General features: G+C 36.0%; 3 protein-coding genes across 4 annotated transcripts; 1 reads left to right on the top strand and 2 right to left on the bottom strand.

Annotated features, from left to right (window-relative positions):
* Positions 1–1,216: 1,216 nt before the first annotated feature.
* pdia2 (protein disulfide isomerase family A, member 2) lies at positions 1,217–7,223 on the bottom strand. The gene is made up of 11 exons (XM_079615050.1): positions 6,832–7,223; positions 5,789–5,995; positions 5,565–5,698; positions 5,249–5,386; positions 3,911–4,024; positions 3,622–3,747; positions 3,256–3,453; positions 3,057–3,177; positions 2,443–2,624; positions 1,563–1,697; positions 1,217–1,450 (listed from the first exon to the last, which is right to left on the bottom strand). Exons 1-11 carry the CDS (start codon positions 7,088–7,090, stop codon positions 1,385–1,387), a joined length of 1,680 nt encoding a protein of 559 aa, XP_079471176.1. The 5' UTR covers positions 7,091–7,223; the 3' UTR covers positions 1,217–1,384.
* Positions 7,224–8,358: 1,135 nt separating this feature from the next.
* On the bottom strand, positions 8,359–15,188 carry percc1 (proline and glutamate rich with coiled coil 1). Of its 2 annotated transcripts, none has more exons than XM_079615614.1 (2): positions 15,060–15,188; positions 8,359–9,478 (listed from the first exon to the last, which is right to left on the bottom strand). In XM_079615614.1, exon 2 carries the CDS (start codon positions 9,475–9,477, stop codon positions 8,740–8,742), a length of 738 nt encoding a protein of 245 aa, XP_079471740.1. In that variant the 5' UTR covers position 9,478; positions 15,060–15,188; the 3' UTR covers positions 8,359–8,739. The 2 variants fall into 2 exon arrangements, with proteins under 2 accessions (XP_079471740.1, XP_079471739.1); XM_079615613.1 differs by lacking the exon at positions 15,060–15,188 and adding an exon at positions 10,322–10,517 and having other exon boundaries at positions 8,659–9,478.
* On the top strand, positions 14,322–27,384 carry pgap6 (post-glycosylphosphatidylinositol attachment to proteins 6). The gene is made up of 13 exons (XM_079615611.1): positions 14,322–14,688; positions 15,049–15,226; positions 16,511–16,721; positions 16,889–17,013; positions 17,385–17,635; positions 17,742–18,070; positions 18,908–19,004; positions 19,093–19,210; positions 19,815–19,954; positions 20,058–20,236; positions 20,575–20,721; positions 24,156–24,272; positions 25,679–27,384. Exons 1-13 carry the CDS (start codon positions 14,628–14,630, stop codon positions 25,970–25,972), a joined length of 2,247 nt encoding a protein of 748 aa, XP_079471737.1. The 5' UTR covers positions 14,322–14,627; the 3' UTR covers positions 25,973–27,384.
* The last annotated feature ends 302 nt before the right edge of the window (positions 27,385–27,686 follow it).

Genomic DNA, 27,686 nt, shown 5'->3' with positions numbered 1-27,686 from the left:
ATGAAAATTCTGTCATTAATGACTCATCCAAGTAAAAGATCTTTCTTCTGAGAGGTTTCTGTCCCTCCATTGCAGCTACGTAACTCAACTACCACTTTCCAGCCCCAGAAAGATATTAAAGACATCCATGTGTCTCCTGTGGTTTAACCTCAATATTATATAGCGCCACGAGAGCTTTATTAAGAGAGCTTTTAAACATAATTGACCACTTTAATTATCTTGAACACGCATTCACACAACAATGTCTGCTCTATACAACACAGATGCTTCATGGTGCTCCTGTGAAAGTGAATACCTTGCTGTAGCTTTGTTGCTTATGAAATTAAATATTTATAGTAAAAACATGTGGATGTTGTATCATAATTGTGGCCAAAGGATATTAATGAATTAATTCATTATTTACTGTGAAAATAAAGGCGAATTCACAAAAAAATCAGGGTGAAACTCACAAAAATGCAGTTTTCTGGTGACATTTGACCACAAAATCAAAAGATAAAAAAGATAATGTTTACATTTCCCATCTCAATGGTGATTCTCTCATATAGGCTAGTACCGTAATTTGTATTGTATTAGCCTACATTAAAAACATAAAAAATACTGTAGGCTAATACAATAATGTGTAACATTTAATTCTGCATACTTTAAATAGAAACATCCACTTTAAAACACAAAATTGCCATTACAGTAATAATTTTTACTGTAATTTTATAATTTTTTCAACATAAAATGTCAGTGATTGTCATTTAAAAAATAAAATTTTCTTAAATATAGGCATTAAAAGAAAAGAAAAGAGTCATGTTTTTGACAATTCTGTGAGATACACCCATATAATTTTCTGAAGCCAATTACGGTTTATGGCCTATAGTTTTGGCCACTAGAGGCACTCAATGTGTTTAATTTCAGTTTCCCGCTTTTGTATCATGTGTTATTATTCTCACTCTGCCTCCTTTCCTGTGAGTGTTTATTTAGGTTGCTCTGTTCCTCTGTGTTTGATATGTTAAAACCAAACTCTCCAGTCTTTTGGTAAATCCCTCTTGTGATTTTCTCTGGATTTATGACATTAAGTGTTCCTGATTGAGCTTTCATTTCTGCAACAGTTGTCCACCTTCTACATTTACCCCTCACAGCCTATAACCTCTGTTCTTACAATACTGACACACTGATACCTGATCCCACACCAAAGAAATAAATTATAGACCATCAGGACCATGAATAAAACCTTTACATGTTAAGCTATTTTTATTCAATTTAGTCAGGTATGTAGTTTGTTGTAATGGTCCAGTGCAGAGAAAATTACATTAATCAGATAAAACACATTTGGCTCATGTTGCATAAATCACACACTGATCTGGTTCAGTACAAAATATTTGATTTATGCCTTTTTTTACAGCTCATCTTTGCTTGTTTCATTGGTAGATTTTGGTGACTCTTCTACCGATTCATCCAACACCTGAAAAGCAAAAAGAAACACACCAACTATATTACTCAAATCAAAAAAAAATTTTTTTTTTGCACCTAATATCAGGCTACATAATCAATCCATCTGTTGGCTTTTGACTGACCTCATCTTCATCATCATCATCATCTTCATCATGGTCCTCATCCTCATCTTTGCTCTCTTCTTCTGGTAACACTCCTCCATTATCCAGGAACTTTGAGAATGTTTCCAAATCTCTATTTCCATCATAGTCAACAATCTGATTTAAAAAAAGTTTTTTTTTTTTTAGTACTGCCATTCTCACTCTATAGTTACACATATTAACATAAGAAAAACGAAAGAAAAAAAACAATATATATATATATATATATATATATATATATATATATATATAAATTGGACTCTAAGGGGGCATTAACACAACACAGTTTCAACAAAAAATGGCCATTTATGCATTTTTGCCATTCATTTACACAACAACAGCGTTTTGAAAACGGGTTTCAAAGTGCATGTTTTTGAAAGTGATACTGTTATCATCTCTGTGTAAATGTTTCTTTGCGCAGAGACATCGCCAACTACTGGCATGGCATGCATACTACAGCGTTTTTAGTCGTTTTCACGGATCCGTGTGAACATGGATCATTTTGACAATTTTGTCAAAACTTTTCAGTTGTTTGTACATCGTTGTTGTGCAAATGTAATCCTACCCAAAAATTGCTATAAAAATCAAAGCCATATATCTAACCAGGTTGTGTTCCAAATTTGAAGTTGATATCACAAAAATGTAATACACTAAAAGGTTTTAAAATACCGTTTCAATGGTGATGCAGTCCAATTTAAAAACGGTATACAGGATGCATTTTGAGTGTTTTTGAATGATACCTACATCATTTATGATGATTACTAAAATATGTGAAAAAGGGAATAAAAATTGCGCCAAGTGTCCCACTACCAAGACACTGATCTGCTAAGAGGCTTTAGTGTGTGTGTGTGTTGTTGCGAACCTTCTTGTCAGTCCCAGCAGGAAAGTATTTAATGGTGGGAAATCCCTGTATAATGACATCTTCCACATCGTTTTCTGTGGCATCCATTTTTGCAATTATTATGTCCTCATGGTCTTTGTACTTCTCTCCCAACGCATCCCACACAGGAACCAGCTGCTGACAGTGACCACACCATGGAGCATCTGTGAGAATGACACAAATGATAAAGTCGGCTGAAACAGAAATTGCGATAGTCTTTTCTTCCCTGTTGTGATTTAAGCTATAGAAAAACTTGATTTTGTCTATGGGGAATTGATTGGATCGTTGGACTGTGGTGATTTGCTATTGGTCCCGCCCTCACGGCGGTAAACACGGAAGGAAGTCGTTGTAAGAGGGAGGGGAAGTTATTTTGTTTAAAAATTATGATGGCATGTGATTTAAAATAAATAAATAATGATGTGCACGGACACTCTTGCACTATAAATATATTTATAATGGAAATTGTCAATTTCGATTTCATGCTGACTTTAATGCTACTATTAAATACTTGTATATTTAAGCCTAAGAAGAACTAACTTACAGAATAATATAAAAGTAACCCTTGTGCATGCTATTAGTTGGAAATTAAAACTTACAAAATTCCACAAAGACGTTCTTAGTCTCATCAAAAGCCACTTCGTTAAAGTTTTTCCCTACAAGAACTTTAACCGGATTCTTGTCCCAGTTCTCAGGAATTTCTTGAGTCTTCATAAAGGGCTAGAATAAAGCGCAGATTGTTTTTTAGTAGGCAGATTTAGAAACTTGATCAATATTCAGTAATGCTGCATTACACACCTTCACATTACCATCCAGAACTCCCTGGCAAAATGTTCTCAGCGTGTCTTTGTTGATGGTTGATCCTTCCATTGCGTATGTCACCACTTTCTCAGTGTTGATCAGGCGAATAATAGGAGCATCACTTTCAGAGAGACTGAAATACTTCAGCACATGCTCCGCTTTGTCAGATGTAACATCTAACGTGATGAAAAGCACCTACGCACATACACACACACACACAGACTGAGCATGACAAGAAATGGCTCTCTGAAAATAAACAAATATGACTCTTGATTCTGTAAAGAAATCGTGCGATGTTATATTTAATAATATTTTTTAATAATGTTTTTTCTTATTTAGTTACAATTTAGTTAAAAAACGTACTTTTTCCTTAAACTCACTGGCAACATCTCTAAAATCTTCGAGCAGTGCATTCTGGGATTCCACGGTCGTATTAAGGAATAGGAGCATATGTTTACGGACCTTAGAGCTAAAAATTTGATCAGCATTCTGCAGAAAGATCATATAAAAACAGGAAAAAGCACAAAAAAAAGTTGTTTTTGGTAACAAAAATATAGATTATATCATAACTTATTTTTGATTCATGCACATATAGTTAATATATTTTTGATTGTTCATTGGCCAGTTTATCAAATGAATTTTAAAGTGTTACCTCTTCATTAAATGGAATGACAAGTTTGATACTGTTAGAATGGATGAATGAAATCAGATCCCCTTTGTCTAGCTCTTCCTCGGAGAGTGGGATGTCTGCCCGCTTTTCATCAAACTGGAACATACACAAAAAGAAAGACATGTTGGGGGATATAGTTGAACCAACAGTTGAACATATAGCCAAACTTAATTTATTTAATTAATTACATTATTTTTATTACACAAGAAAGTTATGTTTGGTTTGTGAACGAATCTGTGTTTTTAAATTAATCTTTTAAGTGAACAAATTATACACAAGCTGTACAGAAATTGCATTTACTGGAGTCTCAAGCTCATGGCTTTTACTGCCTTTAGCGACTGACTATAACATGAACCAATAGCTTTTGAGTGTGGCCAGAAAAGAATTTCATTGGTTGGACTAACTGAATAAACAAGCCCCCTTCGCTGATGTTTCATGCCTGAACGAGACTCGGAGCAACACTGAGTGAAGGTCTTGTCATCAGTTTGTCATGTAGGTCAATCTTGGTCATAGAAAGGGGATTGTGTAAAGATGACAGATGACCATACATAATTAAAAAGGCGTAAGTATGGTATTAAACATTCTTTTGTGAGTCTCTTATTAGGGCCCGAGCACCGATGGTGCAAGGAGAACCAGAACCCTACTGGAATTGCTCTTTGGAATCAAGCAAATTTTGATAAAAAGGATATTGAGGCTTTTTTCCGTCGACTTGTGTTTTTAGCAAATTGGTTAGATGAATTATTCAGTGACTCACACTTAACACACAAAAAGATTCAATTGTTTCTGTCGACTCCTGTTTTTAGCGAATCGATTACATGAATTATTCAATGACTCACTCATTACACAAAATATTAAAAATAGTTTCTGTCAACTCGTGTTTTTAGTAAATCGGTTAGATTAACTATTCAATAACTCACTCATTACACAAAAGATTCAAAATTGTTTCTGTCGACTCGTGTTTTTAGTAAATTGATTAGATGAACTATTCAATAACTCACTCATTACACAAAAGATTCAATTGTGTCTGTCGACTCATGTTTTTAGCGAATCGATTGAATGAACTATTCAATGACTCACTCATTACACAAAAGATTCAAAATGGTTTCCTTCAACTCGTGTTTTTAGTTAAGTTTTAAGTTTTAAGTTAACACACAAAAAGATTAAATTGTTGCAATGTTACCCGGAGAATGAATCAGTGAATTAATCTTTTTTTAGACAACAAATGTCAAAGTTTTGAAAAACTGGGATGAATTAAAATACCCACCAATCGTAGTTTGTCTGCCAATCACAAAATGTAGTGCTATAGGAGCATGGGATTACCTTCTTGAAGAGCACCATTGAGTCACTCTGTACATTATACTTCTTGAAGAGCTCTGGGTTGCTTGTGATGCCAAAGACATAGTCCACTGCTATTAAAGTTACATCATAGAACGTCTTTGCCTTATCTCCTTCCAAATCCTTGGATACACAGAGAGAGTAAATTCAATTACATTTAAAACAATTCAAATCTGATAAATCGTTTGTTGTGAATAGAGAGTGTCATGATCTGTTTTTTATACAGTATACTGCACTCTTGTTTTAAGGCATTGTCAGATCGTAAAAGTCAGTTACTTTATGCAAACAAAAGATAACTTACCTGGAAGAATCCGACCACAACCACCTCATTTGCATCCAGCAGAGCCTCTGCACTCTTCACATCACTGAGAACAGTAGCACTGGGGCCTGTGTGCCTCTCCAGCCACATCGTGATTCCCTTTACAGTTCGCTTTCCTTTTCAAATCACATAATAATAAGCTTCTGCACACTGTATGGAAATAAAATCATGCATGCGAAAACACACTAAACAAATAAATACATTACCAGAAAAATCTGTGACATTTTGCCTGTTGCCATCTTTGAAGAATTTAAGTGTGGGGAAACCACCCACACTAAACTCGTTGGCCAGTTCTTTCTCTTCTGAGGCATCCACTTTAGCCAGCCGTACATCAGACGAACCATTTTTCAGCAGTCCAGCCACTTCCGCATAAATGGGCTCCAGACTGCGACAGTGACCACACCATGGAGCATCTTTTTATGTTTCGAAAGAAAGTGCAAGGTTGAGACTAACATCTACCTTCATATGAAGCACACCGGGGCTAGTTGTCACACTTGGATGTTGCCCCGAGGGCTATAATGCAGTAAGCTTTTGAGTCATGTAAGTTTCAGATGTAAAAAAAAGTTTTTGTTTTCTATTTCAAATAAATGCTATTCTTTTGAGCGCTCTATTGATCTAAGAATTACTGTTCTTACTGTATTTTTGATCAAATAAATGCAGCCTTAGTGAGCATAAGAGACTTCTTTAAAAAACATTACAAAGTCTTACCGACCCCAAACTTTTGACCGGTGGTGAATACTATGCTGAAATTGTTAAAGAAACATTACAAGAGTATAAAGTGTGACAACTATAGACCATTTTAGCTTTGCACGTTAGTTATGTGCTAGTAGTTAAGTTATAAATTGCATTTGCATAAATGTAACAATTGACATTCATAATGTACATTGTTTTTCACTGTCTACTTTGATATTTTACTGCAATGCAAATAGCACAATACACTATAATACAGTGTTGTAAAATTTGCATAAATGGCCAGCCTTTCAAGTGTGGGAGAAATAACAGCTGCGCTCCTGATGGATGATGTGTCAAACAAACATTAGCAATCTTTGAACTTTTCTTGTGCTGCTCGTGGACAGGATAGTTGAAATGCATCCAACTAAATCTTTTGTGAAAGGGACATTTTTTTCTGCTCATTTTGAACCCATATCGCAGTTAAAATTCCTTCATGCATGGCCACATGTTTTCTTGCATTAATAAGATCATTAGGCCTACATTAATCAGTCATATTCATAGGGAAAGTCATACTCACAAAACTCCACAAGCAAGTACTTGTTCTCACTGAGAGCTCTGTCGAAGTTGACGCTATGAAGGACCAAAACGTCTTTCTCTTCTGTAATTTCATCTGTCTTTTCTTGTTTCTCTGGTTCTGCATCTTTTTCAGTGCCTTCCTCAACTATTTCTTCACCGTTGTTTCCTTTTTCTTCAACATTGTCAGTCTTTTCATCCTCTGCCCTCACACACAGGCCGCAGAGCAAGAGGGTGAACCCCAGAATGTGTAGAAGCCTCATGGTCAGTCAGTTCAGCGGACCCGTAGTAAAAGAGAGCTGTAAAATGCTGCTGTCTGGTCTTGTGGCGCTGATAAGAGAACACTGACGCTGACGAATCCTTGAAAAGCCTGCGTGGTGCAAATCTACTGGTCTTACTGGCCACTACACATGTGCTCCGACAGTGTGCCGTTGGAAATTAGCATTAGATTACAGGCAAATATGATAACGGAAATTCATTTCACTTAACGTGGCTTTCTTTTCTTTTTTTGCTTGCTTCATCTTAACAAACAAGAGCTAGATGAAAACTGTTTTTTTTTACATTCATGTCTTTTGACTTTTCATATGTCCATATACAGATGTGCATACAGTCCAAAATAATAAATATTGTGTCATGTTGAATTATTTTCAATGACTAAACAAGTATAAATGATATTCAGTCATGGAAGTTGAACGATTCCAATCAATGTGTGACCAAACCACGAGTCTATAACTGACCTTTCTGCCCACGTGCCACGTTCACTAGTGAGTTACCCATGTTCAGTAACACGTAAGCACTCAGTGTTGAAGACAGAGACACATGCACAGGTACTAATGATGAATATAGAGCGACATGCACTAATGTTCACTCATACATTGTAAACTTGCATTAATGGTACCTAATTTAATCAGCATAAGGGCCTGTGTTTATGTGGACAAAAACAGACAGATTTTTAGTTTATTTTGTTTTGTGCATGTAGTATATTGATCAGATTCAGATCATTATCACTGGGAAATGTGTTGTAACCAGTTTTCTATAACGCTTTGTCACTGGCATTATTTTATTGTTCGAATAATTATGAATGTGAGTGTCATTAGTACACGGCTGTCTGGAATACTTTATTCTGATTGGTCGATTGCAGTATTCTGTGGTTAATTATATTTTTCTACACTAATGGACTGCAGGGAGCTTTATTTTAGTATCACTGATATAAGCTACTATCATATTTTATTTTAATTTCACTTTCATTTAAATTTGTTTAATTTTTGTTTGTCATTTTGATGTCTGTATACTATAGTTTTTATTTAAAAATTTTTTTTTAGTTCATATGACCCCAGTTTCACAGACAAGGCTTAATCCTATATATATATATATATATTTCAATTATTGTTTCGATTTCCTTTATTGCATGTTTCAAGTTAATTTAGTCACATTGGGTCCAGTTGTCACAATTTATTTTTGTGATTGTGACCTGACTACAACATTCCTTACTTATGCCTATTAAATGAAGATAGGAGTTAGCTGCATTATTGATCACAAACAGGATGTTTTAATAGCTGATTTTTTTTTTAGCAAAAATAATTATTATACATGAAAACAAACAAAGAATGATCCAGAAATCCACAAATCCACAAATGTAATCACAAATATAATACAGTTCTGTATTCAAAATGTAATACAGTTACACTGCCAAAAAAAGTATAATGAAAACACTTGAGAATGGATCATAACAAAGTACACTTGCTATTCCAAATAGCAAATTACTATTTGGTATTAAAAAAAGAAAAGAAAAAAAGTATCTTGAGCAGTTTTTCTTTTTTTTACCAGAAAACAAGGCAAACATACAGAAAGAAAAGCTTTAAGCATTGAAATATACATGATATTTTGCAGTGATATGACTGGAAATGATTGGTTATGATAGTGTGTAGTCACAGTTAAACTCACAGGGATTCTCTCTGTCCATGGCCCAGTGAGCGAGTAAGTCACTGAAGTCTAGCGTGCTGGAGCTGCTGAGAGTCCCGGACACACTGGAGCTGGTCATGGTGCAAACACTGGTGTTACTGAACATGCTGATGCTGACGGAGCTCTCTGATGTGTCGATCACACTGAGCGGGATCTCGTGCGTGTTGGTATCACTCAACACATCGAGTTGGTGTGCGAAAGGCTCCGTCCAGAAGCTGACCGGCAGACACCGTTGACTCATGGGCAAACCCCGGCCTTTCCTTTGAGCATCTTGAAAGAGCTCTGCAAGGGGCCCGAGGGACTCCGGCTCCTCGGCCTGCCCTGATGATGATGCTACTTTGATGAAGTCAGCATAGTAACGCTGGCGGCCTCCGACTTTTGGACATGGTCTCTCTGCATAAATATCACAGGCATCTGGGTCTTGGCTTCGGCCAAAGTATCGCTGGACATCGTTGCTGATGAGCTCAGCGAACCGCAGGAGCCGGCTGGTCATCTCAGCGTTATTGGGGGACTCTTCCTCTTGAGACTCACTGGCGACTCCATCCTCTTCCTCCTCCAGACTGTCCTCTCTCAGCTCCTCTTCATATTCCTCTTCAGTCTCCTCCTCATCCTCAGCGGGAAAGAAGCAGGGAGGGAAGGGTTTTGCAAAACCCAAATTATTCAGTGTCCTGATAACACTTGCAGCCATCCTATGAAGAACATTTATACATATAGGCCACTGTCATTATTTTTTTTATTTTTTTTATTGACCGTTTTCTCAGAACAAGAGTATATATGTTCATAAATGCCAGATTGGGGAAAGTTGTCACATTTATAATGTAATTATAATGTAATAGAATTTTTATTCTATTAATTGTACATTTGAAATTATATACAGGAAAAGATAACATTAATAAGCAGAAAGAAAGAAAGAAAGAAAGAAAGAAAGAAAGAAAGAAAGAAAGAAAGAAAGAAAGAAAGAAAGAAAGAAAGAAAGAAAGAAAGAAAGAAAGAAAGAAAGAAAGAAAGACATTATTATCATTTATCTACAGCATAAATTATAGGCTGATTAATATATACAGACCATATATACAGTTAGGCTATATATATATATATATAGGCAACACATACACAATATAAACTGTTTTTTTTTTCTCTGAAACTTCTTTGAACAAGAATATATATAGTCTATTTGTTTTATATAAATGCCAGATTGGGGAAAGCTGTCAAATGTATAATGTAATTTGTATAATTCTCCTATATTTCTACATATGTACATGTACATATACATGTATTTGGACAACAGCATTGCAATTTAATAAACTGTAAGAATATATAAACTGTGACATTTTTTCACAGTGTTTTTTATTCTATTTAATTTTGTAGCCTATATATTTTAAATTACTGTAGCCTATAAACTGAAAAGAAAGAAAGAAAGAAAGAAAGAAAGAAAGAAAGAAAGAAAGAAAGAAAGAAAGAAAGAAAGAAAGAAAGAAAGAAAGAAAGAAAGAAAGAAAGAAAGAAAGAAAGAAAATGTGTGTGTGCCTCTCTACCGTGTAATGCTGAATGGATGTCGCTCGTGAAGTCTCGTCGTCCGTTTCGCGTTATGGATAATTATCGGTTTGCTCATTTATACCCATCGCTCGCGGGGAGTCTGTTTTCTGAGCAAATATTTACGCGCGCGCGTGTAACAGTGTTCTGCTCAAACACAGCGCGAGCTTGTCTTGGCGCCCAGCAACCGGAGAGACGAGCGGACACTGGCGCGCGCTGCGGCCGCTGTTTGCCGGGGGACACTCAAGTGTCCGTTCACCTCAGCGCACACACACAGACGCAAGAACACACAGCTGTTATCGCGAGCTGCTGGACACTTATGACTGAACCTAAAAAGGCGTGAAATCGCATCTTACGCCGTTTTGACTTTTGAATGAGCCCCTTTATAAAACCCCATTAAAAAGACAAGCAAGCCAAATGACCCGCATTATGCTATACTTTGATCTGTGCGAGGTGCGTTTGACCATAGGCTAAATATAATAATGTGTAGCCTAAATCAAAGTTTATTTATCAAAAGTGCAACATGCAGCAGTAGCCTAATTATTGCAATTTTTTTCTGCAAATTCCAGAGAAAGAAAACAGAGACTGAATTACAAAAAAAGTTGTTAGTTAAAAAGGCTGTTATTTAAAAGTTTAAAATTTAAGAGAAGACCAGGACTTGTTGTCACACGGATTATTGTGTAAGAATTGTTTTCACCAGCGTTTTTGTTTCAAAATGTATTTATTTAATTCCAAAGCCTAGCCTATATCTTTTTCTAGTCTATATCTAGTTCATAGAAACTGACTTTCAAAAATAAATGAGTAAAAATATGACAACTAGTATGGTTTCCCCTGTATTGTATCAATAAGAGCTAATCAAATGTGAAAATAGAAAAAATATGAGATTTATGTGGTGGAATGTTTTTATAAACTACACTAAAATAAAAATAAATACAATTAAATTAATTTCAAATTATAGGTCTATTTGAAGGACAACCAATTATAGTTGGATAACAATATTTCAATAATTAAATATGTTTAAGGTCATAAGAAACAGTTCAGTCAAGTTAAACATTTAGTGTAATTTAAGTATATAAAAGTAGGCTATGTTTATAACAGTGAAAATAGTGTAAAATATGCTAAATAAATTACAAAATGCTTTGTTCAGTGCCATAAACAGTCGAGGCGGGAGAAGAAACATAATAGTTGAAGTGTGTGTGTGTGTGTGTGTGTGTGTGTGTGTGTGTGTGTGTGTGTGTGTGTGTGTGTGTGTGTGTGTGTGTGTGTGTGAAACATTACAGAAAGAGCCAGAGAGAGTGTGTGTGCTCAGCATGAGTGAATATGAGCCGGACACAGGGCAATAGAAGGGCTAATGACCAGCAGCCGAGAGCATGGCATCTGGACTAACATATGTCAGAGAACAAGCACACTTCAGGTCGGTGAGACAACATGTAATGGCTTAACCATCCGTCAGACACCAGGATTACAAGATTTAGAAGTCTCCTGCTGTTATTCTATAACAAAATCAAGTATTGCATCATGGTGTAATAATGCAAAAAATCATCTATCTATGTATCTATGTATCTATTTATCTATCTATGTATCTATCTATCTATCTATCTATCTATCTATCTATCTATCTATCTATCTATCTATCATCTATCTATCTATCTATCTATCTATCTATCTATCTATCTATCTATCTATCTATCTATCTATCTATCTATCTATCTATCTATCTATCTATCTATCTATCTATCTATCTATCCATCCATCCATCCATCCATCCATCCATCCATCCATCCATCCATCCATCCATCCATCCGGCATTATTATACCAAGATTATTATTATACCAAGATGTTGTTTTTGTATCCTGGAATATAATGAATGATGATATAAAAATATATATATAAAAAAATTTGAACACTGAATGTATAAAAAACAACAAATTACAGTTTTTCTCAATTGTTTTGGCTCAGAGAACTTTTTCTCTCAAAAAAATAAGTTCGGATCTCTGAACAATTAGTTTCTTGTTCACATCAGATTTGAATTTCTTATTTATTTCAGCAGACTGCATGTGTTTTTTGGCACATGTGTGCAAAAGAGAAAGTACAATTGTCTACAATTTGCACAATGACTAAATGCACATGCATGGCTTGTCGAAACTGATGAGTTTATTCTCATGAAACTGTCCAACTCTTCACAACTTCTAAACATTCTTTCATCTTGTGAGCCATCATCACAATGCAAAATGTCCCATTCCGTTATCACAATCTGTCAGTCAGGCATCATCAATATCCATAAATATACAATGTTTGTAATTGTTTGTAATGAAAAGGAATCATAATCTAATCAATCAACCAATCAAGTTTGAGTTTGCCGATAATCACTACCATTTTCGAAACATGGAGGAAAGTCACAACCCTAAACAGCAGCAGCAAACATCATGTATACTACATTTTTATTAATTCAGTAGCCTACATTTATTGTTGTATGCAAACTGAAAATTCACAGTTTATCGTGGAAGAGCAATAGAAAGATATGTAAGAATGTGTGGTGGTGTTAGGGGGAAACCATGACATTTTTAACTTAACAAATATTTCCCTATAGTGAAAAAACATCTAAACCTTTTGTGGCTCACATGATGACAACAACACTTTTTTTATTTTGGTGGCATTGCCCAATTTACTGACAGGTTTTGAAGCAGAATTAAATGTTTTGGGCGAGTTACTACATTAGACATGCAATAGAGTTCTGATGTTCCAGCAAACAGTTGAGACAATTGCATTTACAGTTTAGAGAATGTTAGGATTGTTTCGAAAATGTGCCAAAGCGATTAAGAAAAACTGTAATTACAACATTAAATATTTCATATATTCTTTGTCACTTGTGATTTTATAAAATGATATCATAAAAGTGATATAAAAGATAATCATAATCTTATACTCACAGTTTTTCTCAGGGTGAACTAATGACTATGTTTTGAGGGGTAAGACTATTGCACAGAGAACTATTTAATACATTTTGAGCAACATGGCATTAGCAACTGATAAACCGCAGACAATTGTACATAATCAATTGCATGAATGTACCAAAGCAATCGCAACTTGTTCAAAATAATGAGAAACTGCTTTTATGATGTGCACAAGTGACTAGATGATGTGGAGGTTGAACAAGTAGTTTTGAGAATTTCATTTCTGATCTGAGAAATGCACCAAAGCGACTGAGAAACACTGTAGGACAAATAATGTTTGCTAGAATGTATGATTCTGCCGTGTATTTAAACATAATTGTGTAATTGAGGACATAGGTTTGCTCAAATTATATTCATTAGACCCCAAAATCAAAATATCTCACCCTATAGGGATATATAAAAACTTCTAGACAGCAGGAATCAACAATTTGAGTTTTTTATTTATTTCATATACCGGTAGTCATAATAAGATTTTTACCATCTGTAAGAATTGGCAGGAAATATGCATTAGGCCAAATGTTTATTTAATGCATTACATTTTAATGTTTTTTGATTCATAATCATGTTAGCCTACTTTTCAACTGCCTTTTTTTTGCCTTCATAACAGTATCAGGCCATGACCAGCAGATGGCACTGTTGTTGTTGCTTCTCATGACTCATAAAAATGGTGGATGATAAAAAAAATCTGGTGGATGATCGTCTCGCACAGAGAGAACAAGATAAAAAATCTACATAATCTAGAAGTTGCTGCAGTATTGACTGAAATTATGCCTTAAATATCTTCACCTATTTATTAATATTTTTTATTTCTTTAATTTGTTGATGTTGCCAATTCCAAACACAAAATTGGAATGTTTCAAATTATTTTAAATATCAATTTAAAATATGATTTCAGATCAAATATACATCTTTCGGAAAAACAAATAAATTTGGGTCAATGCTTTCATCCAATAGCTTTTGGGAATTCTCTATGGAATTGACGAATCCCACTATGGCGAAGGATTGGCTCATGAATATTAAGAACAAGTCCTGATGACGTTGCTTGGTAAAGGTAAACCTTCTAGCGTCTAGCATTCATTGGCATTCATTCTGCAGCGCAGGCTTATCTTATGAATATTAAGATGAAATTTTCTTATGAATATTCATTAACAGGAACTGCTACCCAATGGGAAGAACGACACAAAACCTAAGTAATATTTATGACCAAATCATTCAACAGCGGCGAAGAGGAAGTTCTGTATAGGCCGACGTCCAGTTTTCTATCTTGAACCAGGAAGTAACATGTCAAAACAGTCCGTAGACATCTAAAGAACACGACAATGGGCTGACAGAAGAATCTAAACTGGGGGAAAAATGGATAAGTATTCTGCACTGTGCCTTTTACTGTGCGTGATCGCTGGCTGTATCGCTGACGGTGAGTGTTTGGAGCGCTTGAGATCTCCTAGATATATTTGCAGTATTATTACAGACGTTTTTGGTCAATTGATGACTTCGATTTGACCATTATCGTCTTTCAAGCATTTAAATAAAACATTTTATAGAGGTTTCACTAAATGTGCTAAATGTAAACTAATTTAGGCATTTTCGTAAATATATTTAATCGTTTAGAATGATCATCGGACGCAGACCTGTTTTATAGCATGCTTATACTTATACATACACCTAAACAAGGCATTAAATATAGAAAGTATAAGCGAATAACGCGATCTCGCCTGTCACACAAATTGTGAGTGTTTACTTCTGACGCCATCATGACGTCATGCTCTGCTCCTAGATCTCACTTACTTGAACGAGTTCTCCTCTAAAACGCCTCAGAGGTTGTCCAAATACAGCTGGTTCGGGAATGTTCGGCTCCATCACTTCAGGGTGTCGGAAGATGCGGTGCTCGTGCGGTGGCTGCTCACGGTCTCACGGGGATCCGGGCTGAGCTGTGGGAACCAAAACATCACTGTGTATGTATGGGGAAAATGCGACAGTAAACATGTGTAACATTTTATTAATGTTTCACTATGGAAACAATCTTGTAAAAGCGTTACCACGGTAAACATATTTCCCTCCAGACACCAAAGTGGATGTTTTAAATTTAAAACTGTAGGTAAATTTCATAGAGAACTTGGTCAACACTGTGCAAAAAAAAAATTACATAATCATGCCAATCCCTGAAATCCCATAATAAGATAATCACAGTTTTACAGTTGCAATAATAGATGTAGTTGCTATGGTATGTTTGGCAAAATTTATGTTACTGTGGTAACCGTTGAATTCACATTTGAAAACATGATGTTAAATATCTGGTGTGGGTTTTCTAAGTATAAGTATTCTAATGACAATAGTAATATTTTAATGTGCACTTATGATTTTGTACATCTGAGAATGATCTCTTTATTGGAGACTATATACAGAAGGTAGATTCTCATGAGAACTGAGCGGCCAAGATTATTGTGTACTGTGTTAATTTACTTTTTACTTTACTTTATACTTTATTTGTCCCTTAAAAGGGGAATTTGTTTTGGGCAAATACAGGTGAAAGCTGCATAACAAAAAGATACTCACATTGATACCATAACAATCATACAATTGTGTCCTTTGCACCAGAGTTTAACAGCCTTGTAGCCAAAGGAACAAAATTATTTTTATAGCGGTTGTATCTAAACCTTGGGGTACAAAAACATGGACCAGATGGAAGTGGTTCGAATTCTGTATAAAACACATGAGAAGGGTCCAAAGTCATTTCCCTCTCCTGTTTAAAAATAATTTTGTTGAATATTGGGGTAAACCTCCAGACCAACCACTTTCATTGCTGTAATTTCAGGAGACCGTCAGCTCCAAAACTGAAAAGAGCACATACATGTCAGAAAATGTCACGTATATAGGCTACTAATGTACTTTAGGATAAGGAGTCTTAAACCCCAAGTTGGCTCAGAGGTTTGTGTAACAAAACCAGCCTAATTGCTATTCAAAACCTACCCAATTATGTTCAAAACTAGCCCATTCATGTTTTGGGGGGTAAAATTGAGTTCTGGGGGAGGAGGGTGTGTGGTTGCTTTAACCCACAGACTACAAAAACAACCTGGGGCAACAGTGTAAAAGTACACTGCTCCGAGGGAATCGCCCTGGAAGAAGTGCTGTACACGCTAATAGTTGGTTATTAAAGTAGACAAAAAAGAAGTAGTAATTCATTTTGTTTAATTTCTTTGCTTAACATTGACTTTTGTCCATCTAATGCACATGAACAGGCACTTTAGAGCAGGAGCTCCCCCGGTCATCAACCCCATACAAACAGACTTTCCGAACGCCACATCAGTCTCTATTGCTCACAACTTGACTCTGACCGTTCCCAGTGGACAGAGCGTCAGTGTGACACTGTTCAATGTGACGCACCCCAAACCTGGTGACTGGTTCCTTGCTGCTCACCTGCCCAAAGATGACGGCAAGATAGAGCAACAGGTGTGGTTTTTTGAAGAACTACATTGCTTGGCGGAAGAATTATAATTTAATAAATTATGAAGTATTTATTGTGTGTTTATTTTATGAAACATTGCCAGGTATATGCAGTAACCTTTTTATAAAAGCATAAAGCCTTATTGTGGTATGTTTGTTACTTTCTGTTTTAGGGTCTGCCGTCTTGCTCATACTTATTCCAGGCACAGATGTTTTTGAGAAGAGCTGCTGACCTGCCAATCCTGCAATACAACATTCCTCTCGATCAAACACTAACTTCAGCTCCAGCTCTGTTTAAGTATGTTCTGTGTTCACGTGTGCGTGCGTGCGTGCGTGCGTGTGTGTGCGCGCGTGTGTGTGTGTGTGTGTGTTAAGTAGATTATATTCAAGTTAATAATACAGTAAGCAGTAATATTGTAATATATTATATTAAATTATTATATTAAAATATACAATTCAAAATAACTGTTATAACTTAACATTTTTATATTTTAAAATGTAATTTATTCATGTGATGGCAAAGCAGCCATTACTCCAGTTTTCAGTCACATTATCCGTCAGAAATCGTTCTAATGTGCTGATCTGGTGAAACATATCTTGTTATTATCAATGCATTAATGTCATTTTTTGTTGAAACGTAAAGTATTTTTATGCATCTTGTCTGTGTAGGGTCTTTGTTCCAGAGTTCTCCTCCAGGTTGGATGTTTTCATCTTGAACTGTTCAAATGATTGCGGGCTGTCAATCACTGTAGGCTCCAGCACTTTGAGGCAGGGCTCGGAAGTGAAACAGAACTGTTCAGGGTCAGAGAGCTGCCTCGCATCGGTCCTCATTCCCCCGTGGAACACCTGGTTGCTGGTCATGGTTGAGTCCAGTCAACCAAACGCGACAATAGATTTCAACATCTCTGCCAATGTCACAGGTCTGTTTTCATGTACCTATCACTTTTATTTTACTAGAACACTTCTTTGCGAGTTTTTGCTTGACTCTTAAATCTCTTTCCATCCTTTCTCACTTCATACACACAGTGGGATGTAAACCTTTGAGCGTCTCTTCAGATTTCAACACCTCAGCCTTTATACGTACCATCAATGCTCCCCAAAGCAACAGCTCAAGTGCCCTCGGTAACGCTTCCGTGTCCACGAGAGACCAACCGGGCCTCCTTGCTAACACCTCTGAGCCGATGTGCATGAGAAGCCCTTCAGTGTTCAGAGACGAACAGGATGTGCTGTCACTACGCTTCACCGTTTCCAACAGCAACCTCAACGTGACCTCTGACCTTCCAACTGTGCTCACACTTGAGCACTCTTCTAGTGATAGTGGCGGCACATTCGTTGTACAGCTCAACTTGAACACTGTAAGCATGTATTATAATGTAATATACCATTCAAAAGTTTGCGGTCGATGAGATTTTTTGAAAGAAGTCTCCTGTGCTAATAAATAAGGCAGCATTTATTTAATCAGTATACAGTATACAAAAATACAGTAAAAACGGGGGAATATTATTACAATGTAAAAAACCTACATGCTGACTTACTGGTCAAGAAATATTTCTTATTGTTATCAATGTTGAAAACAGTTGTGCTGCTTAATATTTTTGTGGAAACCCGGGATATAGTTTTTTTCCAGGATTTTTTTTTTGAGCAATAGAGAGTTCAAAAGCATTTGAACAGCCTTTATTTGAAATCTTATGTAACATTCTAAATGTCTTCACTGTTACTTGATGAATGTATTGCATTGAATTTTTTATTATTAATTCATATATATATATATATATATATATATATATATATATATATACATATACACACAGTCCCAAACATATAATATATAAATATATATAGTATTTTTAGTTATTATTTTGAACTGAATTGAATTAAAAATGAATAGAATGAACAGATAATAGAATAATCTAATAATTGAATAATAATATATGACTGCTAATACAAAGTAAAGTATATAGAAAAATGTATTCAGGTACGAAAATGCAAAAAGATTATTGTAAATTGGATGAGCTGTCCACTTTGCATCGTGGCCAATTGAGCACCACATATTCACCACAACCATTGTGATATTAATAATGCATCAAGATCTATTTAGAATATTAAACTTATATCAGTGTGTATTCGTGATTTATATTGTATTGTAATATAGATTCAAGATTTGTAACATAACTCTTGTGTTTGTGGCATAGAGTTCTCTGGTTGGTGGATTTGCGAGTCGTGTCAAAGCATGTCTCACACCTTTTGCTCCCGTACTTCATCTAAACCGCAGCCAGACTTGTGCTACAGGTTAGTCACACATTCAAATCTGTGCATTATAGAGTACATTCTCCTGCATGCCACTTTTGAATCTGTGTGTGTGCTTGTATGCATCTAGGGTTTGCCGAGGGCTATTCTCTGAGCGTGAGCAGCAATGAACCACATGCACTGTTGAGGATCCCATTCCCGGACGCAGCGGTGTGGTACCTCAGCCTCCAGACCGTGTGCAATGACAGGTAAGATGTGTGATTACAGGAAGACGGAAGCCATTCTATAGAAATATACTGATTGACTGTAGACATTCCTGTTGGCTCTTGGTGTGTTAACATGATGGTTATGAGATTAAACTTTAGATTAGATGAAACGTCATTTAGAAACTAGTTTGCTTCCATATTTCCAAGAGAAGCAGAATGTTAAACAAAACAAAAAAATAGGCTGGTCTTCATTTAATAATTACAATTACAAAGACACAAATTTTTTTCTTTGGAATAATGTGCACTGATGAATTGTCCACAGTAAGACCAGGAACATCTTGGCATCTTATTGTGTTCATAACGGTACATGTTTTTACATTGTACCATGTAAAACCTCGATGTAATTACATTTGTAATTAATTGTATATTTACACACCTTACAATTTAACCCACCTTTAAACCTGATCATACCTGTCCCTAACCCTAATCGTATCCAACCTCAATAACAGCAAAAGGGTTCTGCAAAACATGCACACAAAAAGTGCATTGCACCTAACAAATCATTTTTTTGGCATAAGTACATAGACACCGTATATAAAGTGAGACCAAATCACGTTCTGAACATTCTCCTGTGTTGACTTTCCAGTGTTGACTGCAGTAACGCATCAGCCATAGTGAGTGTGTCTGTGAGTGTGAGTGCGTGCATTGACGACTGTGGGCCGTACGGAGAGTGCAGACTGCTACGCACGAACAGCTACCTCTATGGCGCTTGTGTGTGCAAAGCAGGTAAGCATTTACACACACACAAGCACACCAACAGCTGGCCATAAACATGAATGAGTACTGAGTTGTGGCATTGGGTCTTGTTTGTGTTGTTTGCTGTGGACAGGTTGGCAGGGATGGGGCTGTACGGATGGAGTGACCGCGCAGTCGTTCTCTCGACAGATGGCAGCAGCTCTGCTCCTCACCTTAAGTAACCTTTTCTTCATCCCGCCCATCATCGTGGCGCTCTACAGAGGATACCTCATCGAGGCCGCCATCTACTTCTTTACCATGTTCTTCTCCACGGTGTGTTTCTATCTATCTATCTATCTATCTATCTATCTATCTATCTATCTATCTATCTATCTATCTATCTATCTATCTATCTATCTATCTATCTATCTATCTATCTATCTATCTATCTATCTATCTATCTATCTATCTGTCTATCTGTCTGTCTGTCTGTCTGTCTTGTTCTATCTGTGCATGTTTTTCTTTCTGTCTGTTTATCGTTATGTTGTTCTATCATTCTATCTATCTAACTAACTATTGTTCTGTGTACCATCCATCCATCCATCCATCGTTCTGTCGTTCCAGAATGCACATTGTGTATTTTGTAGTCATAATGATTGTGTGTTTTGCAGTTTTATCATGCGTGTGACCAGCCCGGTGTGACTGTGATGTGTATCATGGACTACGACACCCTCCAGTTCTGTGATTTCTTGGGATCCGTCGTGGCAGTGTGGGTGACCATTGTGTGCATGGCACGGCTTCAGGAGCCAATAAAATATGTAAGTACTATTTTATTTATAGTGTTATTTTTATAGATAATAGTCATTATTCTTGTTAATAATGTGCAATATGATTTGTGACAAAAACATAGGTGGGCGGTGTCATGGTAGATGTGTTAGTGTCTTGTCATTGTTGGAAAGGTTTACAGCATCTCCGATTGTTTATACAGCATAAACAATCTGCAGAAAATATATTTTATTTTAACTAAATAATTAGTAGAATACTAACAATAGAAACATGTATTCAGAAATTATTATTGTTAATATTATTATTATTACTATTTTTAAAGTTGTACATTTAAATTACAAAAGTTTAAAAAAAATATTGAATATAAAAATATATTTTTAAAAAAATCCTCTTAATAGCAGCCTACCAGCAGGTGAAACTGAAGCTGTTGCATGCTGCCATTTATAACAATGAAATGGTACACATTTACTTCCATGTACATTCACTGGTTTAAATCATGAAAGTGTCAAATAGAGCCTGTATCACTTTTTCAATTATGATGTAATAATTGAAATGGTCTTTAAATAGCATAGCATGTTTAACTAGACCTACAGTACCTGTTCTTTAAAGGAAGTATTGTGATAGTGGATACCAAGTACATAGTTACTCTGAAACAATAAAAAACACTTTAAAATCATGTTGAATTGAATGAATCATTTTATTATATGTATAAATTTGAAGATAAAGTCATTGATCAACTGAAATGAACATAACACAGTTTTCAAGACCCCCCTCCAAGGATAGTCAAGGATTGTAAGTTAGCTTTTCATGACAATTTTCACTTTCTTACTGTCAGTAAACACCCTCAGACAAATATGTATTGAATGTAGGCCATCCATTGTTAATGTTGTCATGCTCTGATGTCAGATTACAGTCAGTTTCTGAGATTCATTTCACTCGATTGTCTTTTTCGGACTGGGGAGGAAGGTTTTGGCTCTGAAACGGTTTTATTTAAAAAGAACAAGTTCTTGATATGACCCCTTTAACATGCATATTCATAACATTTTAATCAGTAATTATTTACTTAGGCAAGGCAAGGCAAGGCAAGGCAAGTTTATTTATATAGCACATTTCATACACAGTGGTAATTCAAAGTGCTTTACAAAGAAATGTCAAAGAAATTAAAATAATTACAATAAAGGAAATAAGAATAATTAAAACAGTTTAGAAAATAAAATACAGTGCAAACAGTCGGACGAACAGTGGCACAGTGCTCATTTCGTAAATGCTAAGCTAAACAGAAGTGTTTTGAGTCTGGATTTGAATGTGGCTACTGTAGGAGCACACCTGATCTCTTCTGGAAGCTGGTTCCAGCTGCGGCTGGCATAATAGCTAAAAGCAGACTCTCCTTGCTTTGAGTGAACCCTTGGTATTTCTAGCTGATGTGATCCTAATGATCTCAGTGATCTGTTGGGTTTATATTCAGTGAGCATATCTGCAATGTATTGAGGTCCTAGGCCATTAAATGATTTATATACCAGTAATAATACTTTAAAATCAATCCTAAATGTGACTGGGAGCCAGTGTAAAGACCTGAGGACTGGTGTGATGTGTTCAAATTTTCTGGTTCTGCTCAGGATCCTGGCGGCAGCGTTCTGTACGAGCTGCAACTGTCTTATGGTCTTTTTGGGAAGGCCAGTAAGGAGTCCATTACAATAATCCACCCTGCTGGTGATGAAAGCATGCACAAGTTTTTCTAAGTCCTGACTGGAAACAAAGTATCTAATTCTTGCAATATTTTTCAGATGATAATATGCTGATTTAGTTATTGCTTTGACATGACTACTGAAGCTAAGGTCTGACTCTAGAGACACACCAAGATTCCTGACTTGATTTTTAGTTGTTTGACCTCTAGCGTGAAGGTATGCATTCACCTTGAGAACTTCATCTTTGTTTCCAAATGCAATGACTTCAGTTTTGTCTTTGTTTAACTGAAGAAAGTTTTGGCACATCCAACTGTTTACTTCATCAATGCATTGGAACAGGGAGTCAATGGGGCTGTAATCGTTAGGCGATAGGGCTAAGTAGATCTGTGTGTCGTCTGCATAGCTGTGGTAAGAGATTTGGTTCTTTCTCATTATTTGGCTCATTGGAAGCATGTACAGGTTGAATAGGAGTGGCGCAAGAATTGAGCCTTGAGGAACTCCGCATGTCATGGATGTCCACTCAGACTTATGGTCTCCTATACTCACATAATAACCTCTCGCTTCTAAGTATGACCTGAACCATTTTAGGACTATCCCAGAAAGCCCCACCCAGTTTTCCAGCCTGTCAAGAAGTATGTTGTGATCAACAGTGTCAAAAGCAGCACTGAGGTCGAGTAGTACCAACACTGATAATTTGCCTGTATCAGTATTTAAGCGAATGTCGTTAATTATCTTTATGAGCGCTGTCTCTGTGCTGTGATGCGATCGGAAACCAGATTGAAAATTGTCAAAGTATCCATTCGAGCTTAAGAATTTGTTCAGCTGATTGAAAACAACTTTTTCAATGATCTTGCCAATGAAAGGAAGATTTGAGATCGGTCTATAATTGCTTAATATATTTGACAACTGCAGTTTTCAGGGAGTTTGGAAAACTTCCAGAGAGAAGTGAGGCATTTACCACTTCTAGCAGATCTGCTTCTAAGCTGTTTAACACACTTTTGAAGAAAGATGTGGGTAGAGCGTCAAGGGCGCAGGTTGATGTTTTAAGGTGCTGTACGGTTTCTTCTAAAAATTTTCCATCAATTTCTTTGAAATCAGACGTAGTAACTACTTTCTCAGGTTGTGGTCTGATCTGTCTGACCCCAGTGCAACTCAAGGATGTGCTGATCACCTTTCTGATATTATTGATTTTCTCAGAGAAGAAAGAAGCGAACTCACTGCACTTGCTGTCTGAGAGCATTTCACTGGGAATCTGGCTCGGGGGGTTTGTCAGTCTCTCTACAGTAGCAAAAAGAGTGCGTGTGTTGTTTAAGTTGCTGTTAATAATATTTGAGAAGAAAGTCTGTCTAGCTTTGCCTAGTTCCATATTGAAAGCATGGATGGTGTCTTTGTAGATGTTATAGTGGACTACAAGTTTTGTCTTCCGCCACATGCGCTCTGCTTTTCTGCATTGTCTTTTCATATTTTGCACTGCTGTTGAGTTTCTCCAAGGTGCCTTTTGTCTACCACTCTTCCTGACTTTCACAGGAGCAATATCATCAATTACACTTTTAACTTTCGAGTTAAAAGAATCAAGGAGAAAATCAACAGAGTCAGCAGATATGCTTGGTGTTAAAGATATAGCCTTCATAAATAGTACACTCGTGTTCTCATTTAAGCATCTCTTCTTGACAGACACAGATCTAGCTTCAATGGCAGGAGAGATCAATATGACAAAATCCTTAATCCACTTAATATGTTGCATGTCAGTTTTAATAACTTCAAATGTTCTTACATTGCAGCTGCTGTTCATGATGGGCACTCTTGTCATTTCCATGGCGATGCAGTTGGACCGCAGGGGGTTGTGGAACCTTCTAGGCCCGGTCCTCGTTGCTTTGGTCATTATGGTCACTTCTTGGGTGAGTTTGACTTTTCCATTACTGCAAAAGATTGTTTTTTGTTGATACTGAATCAGACTAGTGATAGTATTTTTTTATGTATATGTAATACATACACTACCCTTCAAAAGTTTGGGGTCAGTAAGTTTTTTTTTTTTTTAAAGAAAGTAATACCTTCAGCAGGCATGCATAGTACATTAATCAAAAGTGACTGTAAAGATATTTATAATATTATTTTAATACATCTATTTCAAATAAATGCTGTTCTTTTAAACTTTCTATTCATTAAAAGTATCATGGTTTCCATACAAATATTAAGCAGCACAACTGTTTTAAACATTGATAAAAAATAAAAAATATTTTTTGAGCAGCAAATCAGCATATTAGAATGATTTCTGAAGGATAATGTGACACTGGAGGAATGCTGAAAATTCAGCTAAATATATTCAAAAATAAGTTATTTTAAATTCTAATAATATTTCACTATATTGCTGTTTCATGGTATTTTTGATCAAATAAATGTAGCCTTGGTGAGCAGAAAATATATATATAAAAAAAAAGGTATTTTGAACGATAGTCAAAATATATTTAAAAATGAACCAGATACAGGTTTCTGTTGTTTGATATAATTCAATTATTTAAAAGCGGATCTAAAAGTTATTTTTGTAAAAAATAAATAAACCACTGATCTACACCCACTTATGCTTACCAGTGTAAAAAAAAAAGTTATGTGCTTTGAATTTGTTAAAGTTTTTCTGAGTTTTTATTTTACACAAGAGAAATTTAAATCCTACCAGATTCAACTTTAAAAGGATCTTGACAGTATGTCTCAATTAAACGATTTGACTAATGCCGGGTTTAACTACACAATATTTTTGTCTGTTACGATAGAGTCAGATTATGCGATTTTGTCCCCTAAATTCTTGTCGTGTCATGGCCATACACTTTGCTTCCCAACCAATCATCATTTGCCGTCTGTGATGGTGTGCTTCAACTAGCGAGTAGCGACTGACTTCTGGAAACAAGAGCATAAACAAACAATGGTGAACGACCAGTAAACACACACAGACTGTGAAGCCTTGAAGGAATTCGTAGTGAATGTAGGCCATCTATTGTTAAGTTCTCATTCTTCTGATGTCAGATTTCAGTCAGTTTCTGAGATTCATTTCAATCGATTGTCTTTTTCGGACTAGGGAGGACGTTTTTGGTTCTGAAACTGTTTACATATTACATTGAAAAAGATTTAAAAAGTCATGATCTCATCGTGATATCAGTTGTCGTCCACTATGACACACTACGAGATAAAATTTGATTCTTGCGACCTTGCAAGTATTGTGTAGTCTGAACCCGGCACAAAGCACACAAGTTCACTTGTCACAGCAATTTTTAAATATTTCCTGTCCTGTTCTTTTTGTGTTACCCAACAGGTTTATCGAGGTGTGAAACGTCGTAAATGTTACCCTCCATTATGGCGTCGATGGGTGTTGTTCCTGCTCCCAGGCATCGTATCTGCATTGATTGGAGTGTGTGTGTACGTCTTCGCACAGACAGACGGCAACTACTACTACACTCACTCCATATGGCATGTCATGGTGGCCACAAGCGTGGTCTTCCTCTTACCTCCCCGCGAAAAACACGTTCCCCCCTGGGGCTGGACAAACAAAATCTGTAGCTACAGGAGATGCAAAAATGAGAAAGTAGAGCTTTACACTGATACCTAAATACACTGGTATTGATATCTGCACAAACCCTGATGGATTTTCATGTGCAATTTTTACAGTTTTACAAATGTTAGCGGTTAGCTTTATGAAGCACGTCAGGCTTTAATGAAGGATTCTCTTCTGAAGTCTCCAAAACCACTGCAATGCGGGTGTAGTGTATGTTTATAACTACTTAAAGGGATAGCTTACCCAAAAATCTCAGTTTACTCTCATTCTAAACCCATAAACCAAATCAATGGAAACACAACTGGAGATCAGTCAAGTAAAGATTATCTGTGAATAACGACTTATTTTGGTCTGTTTCTCACAAAGTTATTGAACGACTCCAGAAGGCTTGGAATATAGCACAAGTCATATAGACTACTTTTTATTTATGATATACCGGTAATCAAAAAGGCAACTTGAATGTCATTTGAACCTGATTACTCCATTAAGCACTTTTGTGAGGTTTACTTTATATTGAAGAATCTGTTTATTGGATTGAGTGAGTTACTTACACTGCAATTGTTTGTTCTTTGTGAACGAAAAGTCACATTGTCTCCCGAGAAATCACTTCTAATTTCTAGGTTTATTCAGCACTTTCAACATTTTACTTTAGTTAAAGCCATTTCACAGAATTCCCGAGATTTTCTTTAAAAAACTAAACTAAAACTGCAGATTCTGTCTGGTCGTACTTATAATGTTCCAGATCATGTTGGGAATTGTCATCACTACAAAGAACTGCTGTGTGTGTCTCCGAGCTTGTGTTTGCTCACCTACACTGGAGAACAGTTACAGTAGTCCTAATAGCAAACATGTTTTATACCACTGTCAGGAATGTACAAGAAAATACCTCCCTTCTTCTTCTTCTTCTTCTTCCCTAAAAGCCTTTATTTCTTTTTGAGACGTTGCTCTTACTTTTTCAAATGGAAGAACATTTAACCTCACTTAAAAATGTCCTTGCTTGAGCCAGTGTGTAAAATGGTGCTCGCTGTGTGCCAGTATGAAATACTACAGATGTGTGTGTTTGTAATGAGATTCAGACATACATATTTAAGAAAAACCTCTGTATTTGTCAAGGCTTTTTCTAGATATGCATAATACTGTACTTCTGACCCTCAGGCCATTTTAAACTTGAAAAGGCATCTGTCGACGTTACTTTCAGGTTTAACTTTACATGGCAACTGTCCTTTAAAACTCGTGTAAATCAGTGTCGTGTTTTTCCATTTAATTGTAACAGCAAGTCAACTCATCTTGTTTTCCCAGAGGAGGTCAAGTGTGAAGTTAGGGTTGGAATGTGACGTTTTACAATGTTTTATATACATTTTTTTATTGGAATTACAAATGATATTGAAAACAAAAATATAAGCCTAACTAATATATATGTTAATACAATATTTATAAGATGAATCATTTATAAAATCTGTGAAATCCCCCAAATGTCTATTTCTTCCTTATGGGATTTGGTTTTGATTTAATATTGATTATCTTGACAATCCTTGTTCTTGCTTGTGTCTAACCTGATAGGCCTTGTATATTGCACAAATATGCACTTATCTTTTAGGGTGAGAATGAACCAGTGCAATCACAGACATTATGTTTATGAAGGTACATGTTAAAGTTTCTTTGTTGTTGTTTGTGAGTCATTTTTTTTATCCGTGCTCCTGATTCCTGCCTCGTTTCTTAAAATGTTCTGTAATCTATATGCCAATAAATGGAGAAATAAATAATTGAA

This window comes from Phoxinus phoxinus (assembly GCF_949152265.1).
Source record: "Phoxinus phoxinus genome assembly, chromosome: 6".
NCBI lineage: Eukaryota > Metazoa > Chordata > Actinopteri > Cypriniformes > Leuciscidae > Phoxinus > Phoxinus phoxinus.
The sequence above is the reverse complement of the archived record's forward strand: the minus strand, read 5'-3'. Positions and strand labels throughout refer to the sequence as shown.

Coding starts and splice junctions, on each gene's coding strand:
- pgap6 (XM_079615611.1), top strand. CDS start 14,628: ATGGATAAGTATTCTGCACTGTGCCTTTTACTGTGCGTGATCGCTGGC. Junction 17,014..17,384: donor TCAGCTCCAGCTCTGTTTAA/GTATGTTCTGTG, acceptor TTGTCTGTGTAG/GGTCTTTGTTCCAGAGTTCT. Junction 19,005..19,092: donor CAGCCAGACTTGTGCTACAG/GTTAGTCACACA, acceptor GTATGCATCTAG/GGTTTGCCGAGGGCTATTCT.
- percc1 (XM_079615613.1), bottom strand. CDS start 10,398: ATGAGCAAACCGATAATTATCCATAACGCGAAACGGACGACGAGACTT. Junction 9,479..10,321: donor CATCCATTCAGCATTACACG/GTAGAGAGGCAC, acceptor TGTTCTTCATAG/GATGGCTGCAAGTGTTATCA.
- pdia2 (XM_079615050.1), bottom strand. CDS start 7,090: ATGAGGCTTCTACACATTCTGGGGTTCACCCTCTTGCTCTGCGGCCTG. Junction 2,625..3,056: donor GAACGTCTTTGTGGAATTTT/GTAAGTTTTAAT, acceptor TCATTCTCACAG/ATGCTCCATGGTGTGGTCAC. Junction 1,451..1,562: donor ATGATGATGATGAAGATGAG/GTCAGTCAAAAG, acceptor TTTGCTTTTCAG/GTGTTGGATGAATCGGTAGA.